The sequence below is a fragment of the Xenopus tropicalis genome, chromosome 7 (genome assembly GCF_000004195.4).
Source record: "Xenopus tropicalis strain Nigerian chromosome 7, UCB_Xtro_10.0, whole genome shotgun sequence".
NCBI classification, from domain to species: Eukaryota; Metazoa; Chordata; class Amphibia; order Anura; family Pipidae; genus Xenopus; species Xenopus tropicalis.
In genome coordinates this window covers 36223892-36237896 of record NC_030683.2, presented here as the reverse complement: position 1 = coordinate 36237896, position 14005 = coordinate 36223892, and the positions used below count along the sequence as shown (strand labels likewise).

The 14005-nt window shown below is 37.9% G+C and overlaps 1 protein-coding gene across 1 annotated transcript; it reads right to left on the bottom strand.

Moving 5' to 3' along the window:
• LOC100486481 (interferon-induced protein with tetratricopeptide repeats 5) lies at positions 1-2669 on the bottom strand. Its single transcript, XM_002937189.5, has 2 exons — positions 2556-2669; positions 1-1949 (listed from the first exon to the last, which is right to left on the bottom strand). Exons 1-2 carry the CDS (start codon positions 2666-2668, stop codon positions 485-487), a joined length of 1578 nt encoding a protein of 525 aa, XP_002937235.3. The 5' UTR covers position 2669; the 3' UTR covers positions 1-484.
• Positions 2670-14005: the final 11336 nt, after the last annotated feature.

Genomic DNA, 14005 nt, shown 5'->3' with positions numbered 1-14005 from the left:
CAAATGGATAAATACAGCTTTAATTAGATGTACAATATTCACTACAGCTGATAGACAACAATAAAAATACACAAATCTACTAATTGTTTCTTGTTATGAATATGAATAATTGACAACAATGTAAATAAAATCAAAACACATGAAGAAAGAAAATATTCACATAACTTGCTAATGCCTTGCTAATAAACAGCCCTATTTAACGTGATATTTAAATTGAATTCATTTGTTTTAATACTGTATAGAGCAAATTATATAAGTATTTCCTGTATCAAATTAAGAGTTTGTAGCCTGTTGCTATTATGTTTGTGTTTATAACATGGTTAGTCAAGTTCTTGACAGAAAAAAATAGCATTTATTTTCAACATTATTTTTCCTTCTATAGTTCCATGCAAAGGGCTGTGCCAGAGACATGTGCAAGCTCAGCAAGGCATTTTGCCATTGAAGGAAAAAAAAAACACCTATAAGCAGCTAATCTGTTGAGTTGTTACTCACTGAGTCTCATGCAACACAAAGCACTCAAATAATCCTCATTATCTGGATCGCGTTCCAGTGCTTTCTTATAGTAATCAGTTGCTTGTTTAATCTCTCCATCCTGCTGGTAAATGAACCCTAACAGTCCAAATCCAGTTGCGTCTGATGGTTCAGTGATTATTTTCCTTTCTGCCAACTTTTCCAAATTACTTTTGGAAAAGCGTCTTGCATTTGTGTTATTCAGAATAAGCAAAGCTTCTTTGTAATGCCTTATGGCTTCTGATTCAGATCTCATTTGAAATTGCTTAAAAACTGCATAACTCAAGTGAATCTCTTGTTTCTCTTCACATGTTAGATCTCCCAGATTTAGCGCTTTTTGAAACATGTCATCAGCTTTTTCAAACTGACTTGCTTTACCATAAATGTAACCTAAATCGATGTAGGCATCAACAAATATTTTTTTAAATTCAATAGCTTTTTCAAAATGAAAGATAGCAGAAGAAATTGCATCACTTATGTCCCGTGTATAGGCATTGGTAGGCTGGTTTAATGACTTTGCAATCTTAGCAGATTTTATTAACATATTCATCTTCTTTTTGTAACAAATCCCAATCTGGTGGTGAAGAGAACTTGAAGTGGGAGTTTGGTTTAGGGCTTTTTTCAGAATGGTAATAGCATCACCAGTCTTTCCTACAATTCTGTAAAATTTGGCAGCATATCGTAGTAAATATGGGGAGTCTGGAGTTTGTATGAGAGCCTCCTCCATAATCTTTCCTCCCTCCTCAGCTTGGCCCAAATATACATATTTCAAAGCTAGAAGAGCCTTAATCACAGTATCATTTTCATTTAATGTCACAGCACGTTTCAGCAACTCTAATGATGTACCTTCATCTGTCCCATAATCTCTGTAATGTTGACTTTCTAAGCGATATATCACTATGGCATATCCTGAGCTGAGCTCGGGATTGTCAGGATCTAGCACTAGCGCTTTCTCAAAACACTCTTTAGCTCTTTCACAGTACTTCCCATATAATGTTAACAAAGCCCAGGCCTGTTCTCCATATCTCTCAGTAAGAAGAATATCATGTTCTGGAGAAGACTCACATTTCTTGCAAATGGCTTCTACTTTTTCTAAATAAAACTGAGTTTTGCTAAACTGGTTGGAATGGTAGTACAGCCAGGCATAATTACTGTAGGTCACGGCTCTTTTGATATCCAGATGAGCAGTCTGTGTTCCTTGCAGGTGCTCTTCAGCTTTTTGAAGCTGTCTGATTGCTTCTTGGTTGTCTCCTTTCAAATAACTTGTATAGGCCAATAAATTATGAAGCCTATGTCTGTGTGTAGAAGGTAAAAATGCAATTTGATCATGAAGCCTTTCTTCTATATTGTCAACATCAGCTTCTTCTTTGAAAAAAGCCCATGTGAAGTGGCACTCCAGTTTAAGCAGATGGTTCTTTAATGATTCCACTGACAGGTCACTGGAAAAATATTGATTGTTAATTAAATATATGCATATTTTGTGTATTAATTTGGCAATTGTATTATTACATACAGAAAGTACAACATTGTTAGTGGAGCACTTAATAGCAGGCTAAGTTAATATTAGAATCAGCCCCTATCATTAAGTTCTGTATCTGCTGTATTTATTAACTTTACTAAGTTTGCCCAGGAGCAGTAACCCATAGCAACCAATCAGCAGGAAGCATTTACTGGTCACCTGTTTAAAAGCAAACATCTTATTAGTTACTATAGGTTATTGCTATTAGTATGTTATAACAACTATTCAGATCTCTGCTGTCATAAAGGCTACTTACTGACTGGGTTACTAGAACTAAAGCAAATTAACTCATTTTTCATACATATTGCACCATTTCTCTCAGAATCTGTCAGGTTTGAAAGCATTTAATATGTTGATCTAATAAAGTGAAACAATTCAGCCTAGAGCCCTGCATCCCACTACTTGTTTTCCTAGCTCCATCATTATACTTTATTCCTCTCTTCAAGTACAACATGCACAGTTACATGTTTTTCCAATCAATTAGATACATATGAAATTCCTTAGTTGATTAGCTAAATATATTTACCTCATGGTGCCTGTAAGAATGTTTCTGAGAGATCTCCCTTTCCCACGGCTGTGAGTTCCTATCTCTGGTCCTTTGGCTGCAGCTGCAGCATTATAAGCATGCACTGCCATCATGTGATCTCTCAGTGTCTTAGTAAACAGGGGAAAACGAAACTAGACAATAAAATGTCTTCCAATCGAAACTAAATTGTGGTTTTATTTGGAAAATGCTCAAGGACACTATTAAGAGAAAGCTCATAATTTCTAACTTGCAAAGCAGAATTGAAATGATGCAATGACCATATATGACCATTTCATTATTGAAATACCCTTTAAATAAAACAGGGATAATTTGTCCATATATTAAGTGACTGCAGAGGTTCTGAGGATTTATTCAGCTTACTATTTTTACTTGTGGGACAAGACATAGACTGGCAACATTTCTCAACAATGGTCCCTTGTTCCACAATTGGCAGCCTTGCCTGCTCCCTTGCACGGCACCCCTTCTTAACCAATACATAGGATTAAAGAATGCCATGCACAGACGCCAATCAAAGCATCTGGCCAATGACAAGTTTGCATTTGCTTATGAAAATGAACATCTGAAGGAGAAAATCAACAGACCCCACAAATTAGAAAACATTCGCAAACTGGCACAAAGTGGGAAAATATTTACAAAACTTAGCTAATCATCTAGAATGACCCCATATTCCCATGTTTTCTCCATATACAATAATTTTAATAACAATATTTGTTTAAGAGATTTCTAAATATAAACTGGTTATACCCTACTGGCTAGCCTCAGAATCGCTGGTAGAGTTCTTTTTATTAATATGTCAGTAGTTCATCCTCTCCATAGATTTGTTTTGATGCTACTGAAATCTATGAGTCTTAAATGTTTTCAATGCACAATTTAATTCATATTCTTCTCTAAAGATTTTATATGATATTGCATATAGGTAAAAAAAAACAGGTCTTGTAAAAAGACCTTAAGAAAACAGCTACCATTGTTACTATCCCATTTTTCAACTCTATCTCTAAAAAAATAAAGAATGTTTGCTAATGATACATTTATTATTAAATTTAGATTTAAAAAGTCTAAAAAAAGTTTAGATCTAAAAAAAGTTTAGATTTTAAAAAAAGTAGGCTGGTCACAGGAACCATAAGGAAATCACAATGGTGTATGCAAACAGAAGCAAAGTTGAATTGCACCAATTCTAGCCCTTGGCACCAAAATTATCTTTGCAGGTGATTCTTTTGCCGTAAATCTGCTAAAACTATTAAAGCAATTCGTTGTGGGAACCCTGGATTTACCCCCATAATCAGGGAGGCAGGTAGCTCTAGGGTTCCACAGCACTAATCGGTGCACCTATGCATGATTCAACAGACAAGGCATACATTTTGGATACTGCATAAACAGCACACTACTTGTAAATGCCTGTAAAAGTAAGTTGATCCCAGAAAACCAGATACTTTTGGATTTTTCTGATTCAGAATGGGTAGATGAATCTTTCTAGTCCAAGCTATTAAACTGAAAATCTATGCTAAATGTAACTTTATTTATAGCATTTCTGAAAATGACCTCAAAGCTTACACTGTTCAGAATCACATCACCCACATGTTCAAGGTGGACAAGGTACAAAGATAAAACATTATAAATAGGGGGGCTTATGAACTTATGAACTCCCAATATGGATTATCCAACTATGTGGCATGTAGGCACCCTAAAATATACCTTGCATACACATCTTCATGTTATAATACTATGCCTGTGTTTTATCATAAAGCCAGGGCCCTATTTATATACTGTATAGGCAGCTTTTAGGGGCAGCCCTTAGGGTAGGTGCAGATTTAAAGTGACCCTCTGTTTCCATTATCTTTTCCACAGCCTCCTTTAACACATTCCTCTCAGATATCATCCTTCCCTCTCGTCTGTTTTTATCATCTGCTTACAGTCTCCTTACCAGCTGCAATACCATTATACCATCAGTAACAATACTCCCTTGGGACTTAATGATTGCCTGAGCATACTGTATCTTGTTTTCTTGCCACTCCAGGGCAGTACCAGTAGGGCAGTCCCAAAAGACAGCACTATATTTTGCTGTGTGAAGGTGTTTTCTCTGCAGGGAAAGTGACAATTTATATAATTCTATATTGAGGGCATCTAACTCCTGGTAGCTTTTAGCTTTTTCTGGCAAGCTATTTAAAAACAGACATCTAATTGGTTCTTATGGGCTGGGTAAATGTGTGCCTCTTATTATAGTACCATGATAATCTTCTATAGATTTTTTTATAGATTTATTTTATAAATAAGAAATATAATAAAAACAAAAATTGTAAATAAAATATTATAATATACTTTACTCTTTGGAATAAATTGAATAATATAATATTTTACTGATTAAATACAAACCGGATTCCAAAAAAGTTGGGACACTAAACAAATTGTGAATAAAAACGCAATGATGTGGAGGTGCCAACTTCTAATATTTTATTCAGAATAGAACATAAATCACAGAACAAAAGTTTAAACTGAGAAAATGTACCATTTTAAGGGAAAATATGTTGATTCAGAATTTCATGGTGTCAACAAATCCCAAAAAAGTTGGGACAAGGCCATTTTCACCACTGTGTGGCATCTCCCCTTCTTCTTACAACACTCAACAGACGTCTGGGGACCGAGGAGACCAGTTTCTCAAGTTTAGGAATAGGAATGCTCTCCCATTCTTGTCTAATACAGGCCTCTAACTGTTCAATCCTCTTGGGCCTTCTTTGTCGCACCTTCCTCTTTATGATGCGCCAAATGTTCTCTATAGGTGAAAGATCTGGACTGCAGACTGGCCATTTCAGTACCCGGATCCTTCTCCTATGCAGCCATGATGTTGTGATTGATGCAGAATGTGGTCTGGCATTATCTTGTTGAAAAATGCAGGGTCTTCCCTGAAAGAGATGACGTCTGGATGGGAGCATATGTTGTTCTAGAACAGGGGTGGGCAAACTACGGCCCGCGGGCCACATCCGGCCCCTTGGCCTTTTTAATCCGGCCCGACGACGACGCCAAGTCTCATCACGCGAGACTTGGTGTCATTGGCGGGCCGGAATTAAACAGACTAAGGGGGCGTAACGCTGGCCTGGCCCTGCCCGCCCTGGCCCGCCCTGGCCTGGGGGTAAGTAAATGTGGCCCGTGAGCCAAAAAGTTTGCCCACCCCTGTTCTAGAACCTGAATATATTTTTCTGCATTGATGCTGCCTTTCCAGACATGCAAGCTGCCCATGCCACACGCACTCATGCAACCCCATACCATCAGAGATGCAGGCTTCTGAACTGAGCGTTGATAACAACTTGGGTTGTCCTTGTCCTCTTTGGTCCGGATGACATGGCGTCCCAGATTTCCAAAAAGAACTTCGAATCGTGACTCGTATGACCACAGAACAGTCTTCCATTTTGCCACACTCCATTTTAAATGATCCCTGGCCCAGTGAAAACGCCTGAGCTTGTGGATCTTGCTTAGAAATGGCTTCTTCTTTGCACTGTAGAGTTTCAGCTGGCAACGGTGGATGGCACGGTGGATTGTGTTCACTGACAATGGTTTCTGGAAGTATTCCTGAGCCCATTCTGTGATTTTCTTTAAAGTAGCATTCCTGTTTGTGGTGCAGTGTCGTTTAAGGGCCCGGAGATCACGGGCATCCAGTATGGTTTTACGGCCTTGACCCTTACGCACAGAGATTGTTCCAGATTCTCTGAATCTTCGGATGATGTTATGCACAGTTGATGATGATAGATGCAAAATCTTTGCAATTTTTCGCTGGGTAACACATTTCTGATATTGCTCCACTATCTTTCTGCGCAACATTGAGGGAATTGGTGATCCTCTACCCATCTTGGCTTCTGAGAGACACTGCCACTCTGAGAAGCTCTTTTTATACCCAATCATGTTGCCAATTGACCTAATTAGTGTTATTTGGTCTTCCAGCTCTTCGTTATGCTCAAATTTACTTTTTCCAGCCTCTTATTGCTACTTGTCCCAACTTTTTTGGGATTTGTTGACACCATGAAATTCTGAATCAACATATTTTTCCCTTAAAATTGTACATTTTCTCAGTTTAAACTTTTGTTCCGTGATTTATGTTCTATTCTGAATAAAATATTAGAAGTTGGCACCTCCACATCATTGCGTTCAGTTTTTATTCACAATTTGTTTAGTGTCCCAACTTTTTTGGAATCCGGTTTGTACAATATTAAGGAAAATTGTTTAAAATTGCCTAATCTACAGCATATATTAAAGAGAATATATTCCATACGTTCAACAAGGCAAGCATGTGAATAGAAAGATTCATTCATGTTCAGCAACTCCCCACAGATACTCCCTTCATCCCCTCGTGCCTGCCTACACCTGAACACACCACCATCTGCCTGCCCTGATCGCCACCCACATCTCCCCTATGGCAGCCTATATTGCTGTCTGCCCTGCACTCTTTAGGGGTTGATTTTTTTCTCAAGTTTTTTTCTTTGCTTCACAAACTCGATTTGAAAGCTTGAATGTCTGGTATTTATTAAGTGTGCAAATAACTAAATCCGCGCCTTTAAATAATGTATAAAAAAACCAAATATAGTGAATCCTGTGTATAGAACTAATATAATTAACTTAGAGTTCACAAACCATGATTATATGATTATATATTAAAAACACATATCACTTTATTTTTCATAAAACACATGTATTGCGTTGGTTACGTTCTAGATACAGCATTTATATTTCAACGACATAGATCCTTCTATTCTCCTACATAATAGAGATACACCTCAGACACAGTGTATTTAACCCTTTAGGTGAGAAACCACACAGATATGTATAGATACAAATTTAATTCACCAGGGATATGGGGTTTCTTATTTGGACCGTAGCCTCATGTACACCCAATGAGAGCCCCCGTGGGTCTAGTAACCAGATACCCTTTATCAAGTTACTGGATCCACTTTGGCTCTAACACATATCCTAGTTACCTTAGATCCAAATAGGGTAAAATCAGATAAAATTACGATGGAGATAACTCTAACAAATTTCTAGCAACACCTATTTAAAATTAACAATTATGTCCCGGCCGGGAACTTTCTCGGACTAGGTAGGTCTCCTTCACTTCTACCGCTCCCTCTCCGCGAATGTTCTTTTGGTGTCTGATGTCACAATCCTTCTGGAACTACGAGTGCCTACTCTAGCCACAAAAATTTGACGCATTTCGCTCACATGTGCTTTTTCAGGAACTGCTATCAGGCATTTGATCGCTTCCTTTTATACCCATTACTGATCTCTGTTTCACTAACTCTTTTCATTATTAAAATATGATTTACGTGGTTTCTATCTGTAAATATATACTGTTCTTATATTCACTCAGACTACATATCGGAGGAAAAAAAGGGGGGGTAAAACTATACATAGGAATGGGGATACCTCACATGATTTACTACCACCATCCACCCAAAAGGCGGATAGTGTGTTATCCTATACATTCATAGCTCTTATTCTGTACATATCACCTTTTAATGAATAGTTTGATGTTCCAATTTTCATTAAACCCATTGGGGTCAATGGTATTCAGGGTGAACATACAGAATGTTTCCCTTTTATCCAATGTTTCTATACTGTTTCTATTTGTTCAATCGCCCATGCCATCAGATGTGTCACATCCGAACCAGGGGTAATGTCTATATAACATCTCATTTGAACGCAATCTGATCTTACGTAAGTGTTCATAAAGCCTAGTGCGAAATGACCGTGAGGCCTATATACCTCCCTCCACAACTGCATTCAATCACGTATATTACATATTGTGACCTGCATGAGATATGATTACTAATATTGTACTTGTTCTGGTTGTCGCCAATTTCCATTGATAGAATCTTTTTTGGGCAAAAATTGCACTGAGAGCACTTCCCACATGTGTGCCAGCCTTTAGATATTCCTCTTTTCCTCTTTGTATTATTATTACACAAATTGATTATACTATTTTTATGTTTCTATTTTTATTCCTATGTTGTTTCAAAACTGTAGGTGCTAGTATCTCTTTTACTATTCTATTCTTTTTGTATATTCTTGGTAATTTTCCCAGTACTATGCTTTTTAAGTGGGGGTCGTGGAGTACTTTTGGCCAAAATGTTTCTATTATTCTAAATACCTCCTCTGATCTGTAGTGATATCTCACAACCATACCAACTTGCCATGCTCAAAGGACAGTTCATTGGCAGTGGCCTGTCTAATTTCTATTACCCCAAGTCTATTAATGTAATATCTTTTGTAGTTTGACTTGTTTCTATTCTTCTCTAAACTATTTCCTTCTTTTTTATAGTTTGTCCTTTTTCTCATCCTATATATTTTCTTAATACCCCCTTTTAATCTCTAGAGACAAACACTGGTTTTCAACTCATTTTCTTCATTCAGGAAATTGGCTAGACAATCATCTCCCAACATTTCTTGGCCTAATAACTGTGAAACCATACCAATCTGGTTGGCTCTATATATTTTTCATAATTTAGGTATATAGGTGCAGAAATCTTTCCCTACTGTCTTTAGAAACTCATTCATAAGATGAGGGATATTATCTAGCCATATTTCTTTATGGTGACTACCCTTCAGAATATAGGTATTTCTATCCACCCCTTTAAAAAAGCTTCTAGTACACAGTTCATCCTTTTCGACATAGACCTCTAAATCTAGAAATTCTATGTTTCAGTCACTCCTTGTTTTCATTGATTTTATCAAAAAAGGGAGCTACAGGAGACATTTGTGTATCCCAAATAATAAATAAATCATCTATATAGCAACAATACACCCTCAGGCCCGGGGGCGGCCAGGGCCCCATATATTCCGATCTTCCCAGTTTCCCAAATAGAGGTTTGCAAAACGGGTACCCATGGCTGTCCCCCGGGTCTGGAGGTAAAAGTTGTCACCAAACTTAAAATAGTTATGCTGTAAAATATACATCATACTCTCTCCCAAAAATTCCCTTTGTTTGGATTCTGGGAAATTGTACTTTTTTAACATCTCCATTAACCCTTTCACTCCCTTGGTGTGTTCTATAGAGGTATAAAGTGCTGAAATATCTGCTGTCACTAATATAAGACCTGGTTCCCATTTAAACTCACGTACCAGTTGAATCACTGAGCCAGAAGTAAGAGTTTATACAAGGTACTACTGGTTGTAAAAATAAATCAACATACAAAGACATTCTAGAGGTTAGCAAATCTATGCCAGATATTATGGGGCAGCCTTCCGGATTTGATAAACTTTTATTGATCTTTGGCAGGTGATAAAATACTGCTATCCTCGGATGCCTTACCCATAACTAATCAAAATCCGTTTATTGTATTATGCCCTTACAGTAAGGTCTTCTTAATATTATAAATAGTTTTATTTTAAACGCTACTGTTGGGTCACTTTTCAATTTTGTCGACTCCCAATGGTCTATATGCCTCCTCCTAAATATTATTTCTGGCTCTAAATCACTACTCCTCCTCCCTTATCTGCAAGCCTGCTGCCCCAGGATCCCCACTGAATATGGAGATGAATTCACTTGGGGTGGGGGGCAGAGATGCTGGCCACACTACACTCTGGGAACCATTATTGTAGGCAGAAGAACCTCCCAGGTACCCCATATCTATTTATGGTAAATGGGTTTTAATTGGATATTCATCTTAGAACCTAATAAGGATATCTGACATATTTTTCCACTGGAAATTCTTTTCCTTGTATCTAAAAAATAATGTACTAGTTTAAAAGGAAACATAGCTGAATCCTCAGTACAACTATTGGATCCTTTATCCAGAAACATATTATCCAGAAAGTTCTAAGGCAATCTCCCATAGAGTCCATTTTAATCAAATAATTCAGACTTGGCTAAATCTTCTGTATTTCTATAATATACATCTGAACATGGGCTTACTGAATAATACTTGTTTTGTCAGATGTTTTAATTTAGTACTAAAAAAATTTTTGGGTTGTGATAAGTATTGCAGAACAGTACAACTAAAATTGGTTGTATTTTGCACAAAGCACTGCCTTGTGTATATCAAATCAGTTTTTAGGAGGAAAATTAATTAGGTTCTTACCATTTTATCTGATAAATGCCTTTCTTTTATATATTCAGCCTATGGGTGCAGAGTTTATTCTCTATGTCTAAACTAATTGCTTAAGACAGGGTTAAGTTAAATTCTGATTTATTATATATATATATATAGTACACAGGGAGGAGCAGACCCTATACAAGTCCAAATGCCCTTGGTGCAGGTCAAAAACAAAAATATAATAGAAAGAGTGCTGAAAACACCGGGGCTTGATACAAAAGAAAAAGTATCATATCCCAACACCCACAGTAAATACCCCCACCCCATAAAATGGCGCCAAAAAAATGGCCATAGTTACCATGGCAACCAGTGTAACCAAGCCCCACATCCACCAGAGCAAGGTAAATTCAAATGTCAACATATACAGGCAAATAGAATGGGAGTGCAGTGCTAGAAAACAAGGTTAAGTTTAATCATGTAGTTAGTAGGCAAATGGATACATGTTGCAAATGATATGTGTTGCAAAAAAATGTTGCAAAAAAACTATACAGAGAATGTTCCCAGTCAGAGACGTCAAGCATTTCATTGTGCTAAGTGATGAATGGCCTTGGTTGCTAGGAGCAAAAGAGCAAAAGATTATAGAGGATAATTATTTATTGAAGATGACAGGCATCGGGTATTAAACCCAGGACCCATGTCCGGGCGCACCAGAGAAGCTAGGAGTATAAAGGAACGCACAGAGAGTAGAGCCACCACCTGTCACCTGTACCCAGCGATCCCTGAACCTCAGTGTGTGAATGTGATCATGTGGGGCAGATCATATCGCCCACGGAGGCAATGCCCAGTCAAATATTGCGGACGCTGGTCGGGCGTATTCAATTAGTGTGCTGAATTGTAGGGAGCGTGGGGCACACTGTTGCCTAGTTACCATGTATACAAGGCACCCCGGCTGGCACCAGGGGCACAAGTTAGACGTGCCCAATAGGCAACCAACGCAAATATCTAGGTTCGGCTGGCAGACAGTGAGGAGTGCAAGGGTCCAGCTTCAGTCCCTGGCGATCTGCAGGAAATGAAGTGCAGCAAGTGACGCCAACGGGCTACACTGAGTGGTGGAGAGTGCATCCGGGTACAACTACAACTCTCACATGTCCAATTCTAGTTAATGCAAACCGCCTTCAAAAAGGACCTGGACTTATAGGGCCAATTGGAAAGGCCCGCAGTAACACTCCAGGGATATTCATAAGAACAATTAGGACAAGAATGCCGAACCACCAGATCTACTGTATATAAAATGGTAACATCACCAGCACCCGCTCCTACAAAGATTGACGGCCCATAAATAGATAGTGACAGTTGACATGTCCCCTCGTTTACTCCATTAGAATATATATTACAAACACTGGTGTATATTGTTCAGCAGTGGTGGATGGTTCAATAGCCACCTGGTGCGAGCCTCTCGTGTAATGTGGTCCTAGATTTGGGTTTACAGGTAGACTAGTCGATACCCATTAACTGAAAAATAAAAAAATGAAAAGTAAAAATAAAAATTACATGCAACTACGTCTCAGAAAATGAATCATACAAGCACAACACGTCCATTAAGGACCTTGAGGGGGGAACACTCAGGGTGTGTCAAGCACAGCATACATGTATAGAATGCCTGGTAACATGAATGTGTTATATATAACAATAGGTTCTTTAGGGTTGAGCCAATACCTCACAAAGTGAGTTAACAAAAGGATTACAGAGACCTTGTGTATAGTATCCATGTAAGAATAAAAGGAGTGCAAATCATACTAGCAGAGGGTACATGTATTATATGCCCACAGCACAACAGTGTATAGGGCAACTAGAATCAAATAAATGGATCATGAAAATTATAAAGGTATTGTACAGAAGGTTACTTTGTGAACAATTAATGTGATAGAAATGGGTGAGTGTGAAGTGCACATAACCAGGTGAGCAAGAAGGACTAAGGGACCCAAAAAGTGAAATAAAAGGAAAAAATGAAAATAATTAAAAAAGGCAATAACCAAAACATAGAGACCATAAATCTGGACATAAACCATTAATACTTGGAGGATGGAAACACCAATACTGATTATTAAGGATTAGAAATTAAGAAATCCCAACAGAGAAAAACATTTTTTAGTCATATAAAATAAATAATTATCCTCTATAATCTTTTGCTCCTAGCAACCAAGGCCATTCATCACTACAGTGAAATGCTTGACATCTCTGACTAGGAACATTCTCTGTATAGTTTTTTGCAACCATTTGCCTACTAACTACATGATTAAACTTAACCTTGTTTTCTAGCACTGCACTCCCATTCTATTTGCCTGTATATGTTGACATTTGAATTTACCTTGCTCTGGTGGGTGTGGGGCTTGTTTACATTGATTGCCATAGTAACTATGGAGGGTTTTTGGCGCCATTTTATGGGGTGGGGGTGGGGGTATTTACTGTGGGTGTTGGGATATGGTCTGTTGGTTTGTCCCTGAGGAAGAGCACTGGTTGGGCTCGAAAAGTTGGAATTTTTTCAATAAAAACACTTTTTCTTTTGTATCAAGTCCCTGTGTGTGCGGCACTCTTTCTATTATATATATATATATATAAGTCTGAAAGTTCAAGCACACCAAACAAATAGGCAAAAAAGTATTAAACCTGAGTGCTATCCAAGCTCAGCAATACACAAAATCAAAAATACAGATGCACACCAGGTATTTTTAGTAAGAAAAAATTTAATTTTTAATTAGCATCCTTAGAAAGAAAACAGGTCGACGTTTCGGTCCCCATCTCGGACCTATCTTAAGACTTGAGATCTGTATATTTTACTTCAAACGTTTCTTTTTCTATTAAGGCTTCTATTGTACTGAACTTAAAACAATCTGAGGCTTTGATACCGAAGGCAACCTATGGTTGAAAACAAAACGATTTATCCCTGGAAATGAAGACAACAGAGATTATATATGTTCAAGACAAGCAGCAGGCAAACAAAGTGCGAGTATAGGCAAAGGAAAAGGCAAAGGCAAAATGTATAAAAGAACAGCCACAAGGTCAGGGAAGGCAGCAGTCAAGTAAACAGGTCAGGGAAAATGGACTTGGAGAAAAGTCATCATCTTCTGTCAATGGTGTTGAGAGATCTGGGTATATGATCCTGTTGTCTTTACTTTATGGTAACTCCATCAAGCTTTGGCCTCTGTGAGGTTGCAAACAAGTAAACTGTCCCTAACTATGTCAATAATAATCAATTAAATTGACACTTCACTTTCTAAGGCCTCCCTTCTTAATTTTGTTGGTGTAGTATGCCCCCTTCTCCGATAAAGCTTCAGGAGAAAAATGGACCTTGACCCCAGGTTAGAGGGGACCAACGTATTTCCTTAACGCCCAATAAAATACTATATATAGTTC

Bases quoted from the DNA above. Each gene is read 5' to 3' on its own strand.
- LOC100486481 (XM_002937189.5), bottom strand. From the start codon at position 2,668: ATGATGGCAGTGCATGCTTATAATGCTGCAGCTGCAGCCAAAGGACCA. The intron at 1,950-2,555 runs GTAAATATATTT...ATATTTTTCCAG, and splicing joins ATTCTTACAGGCACCATGAG to TGACCTGTCAGTGGAATCAT.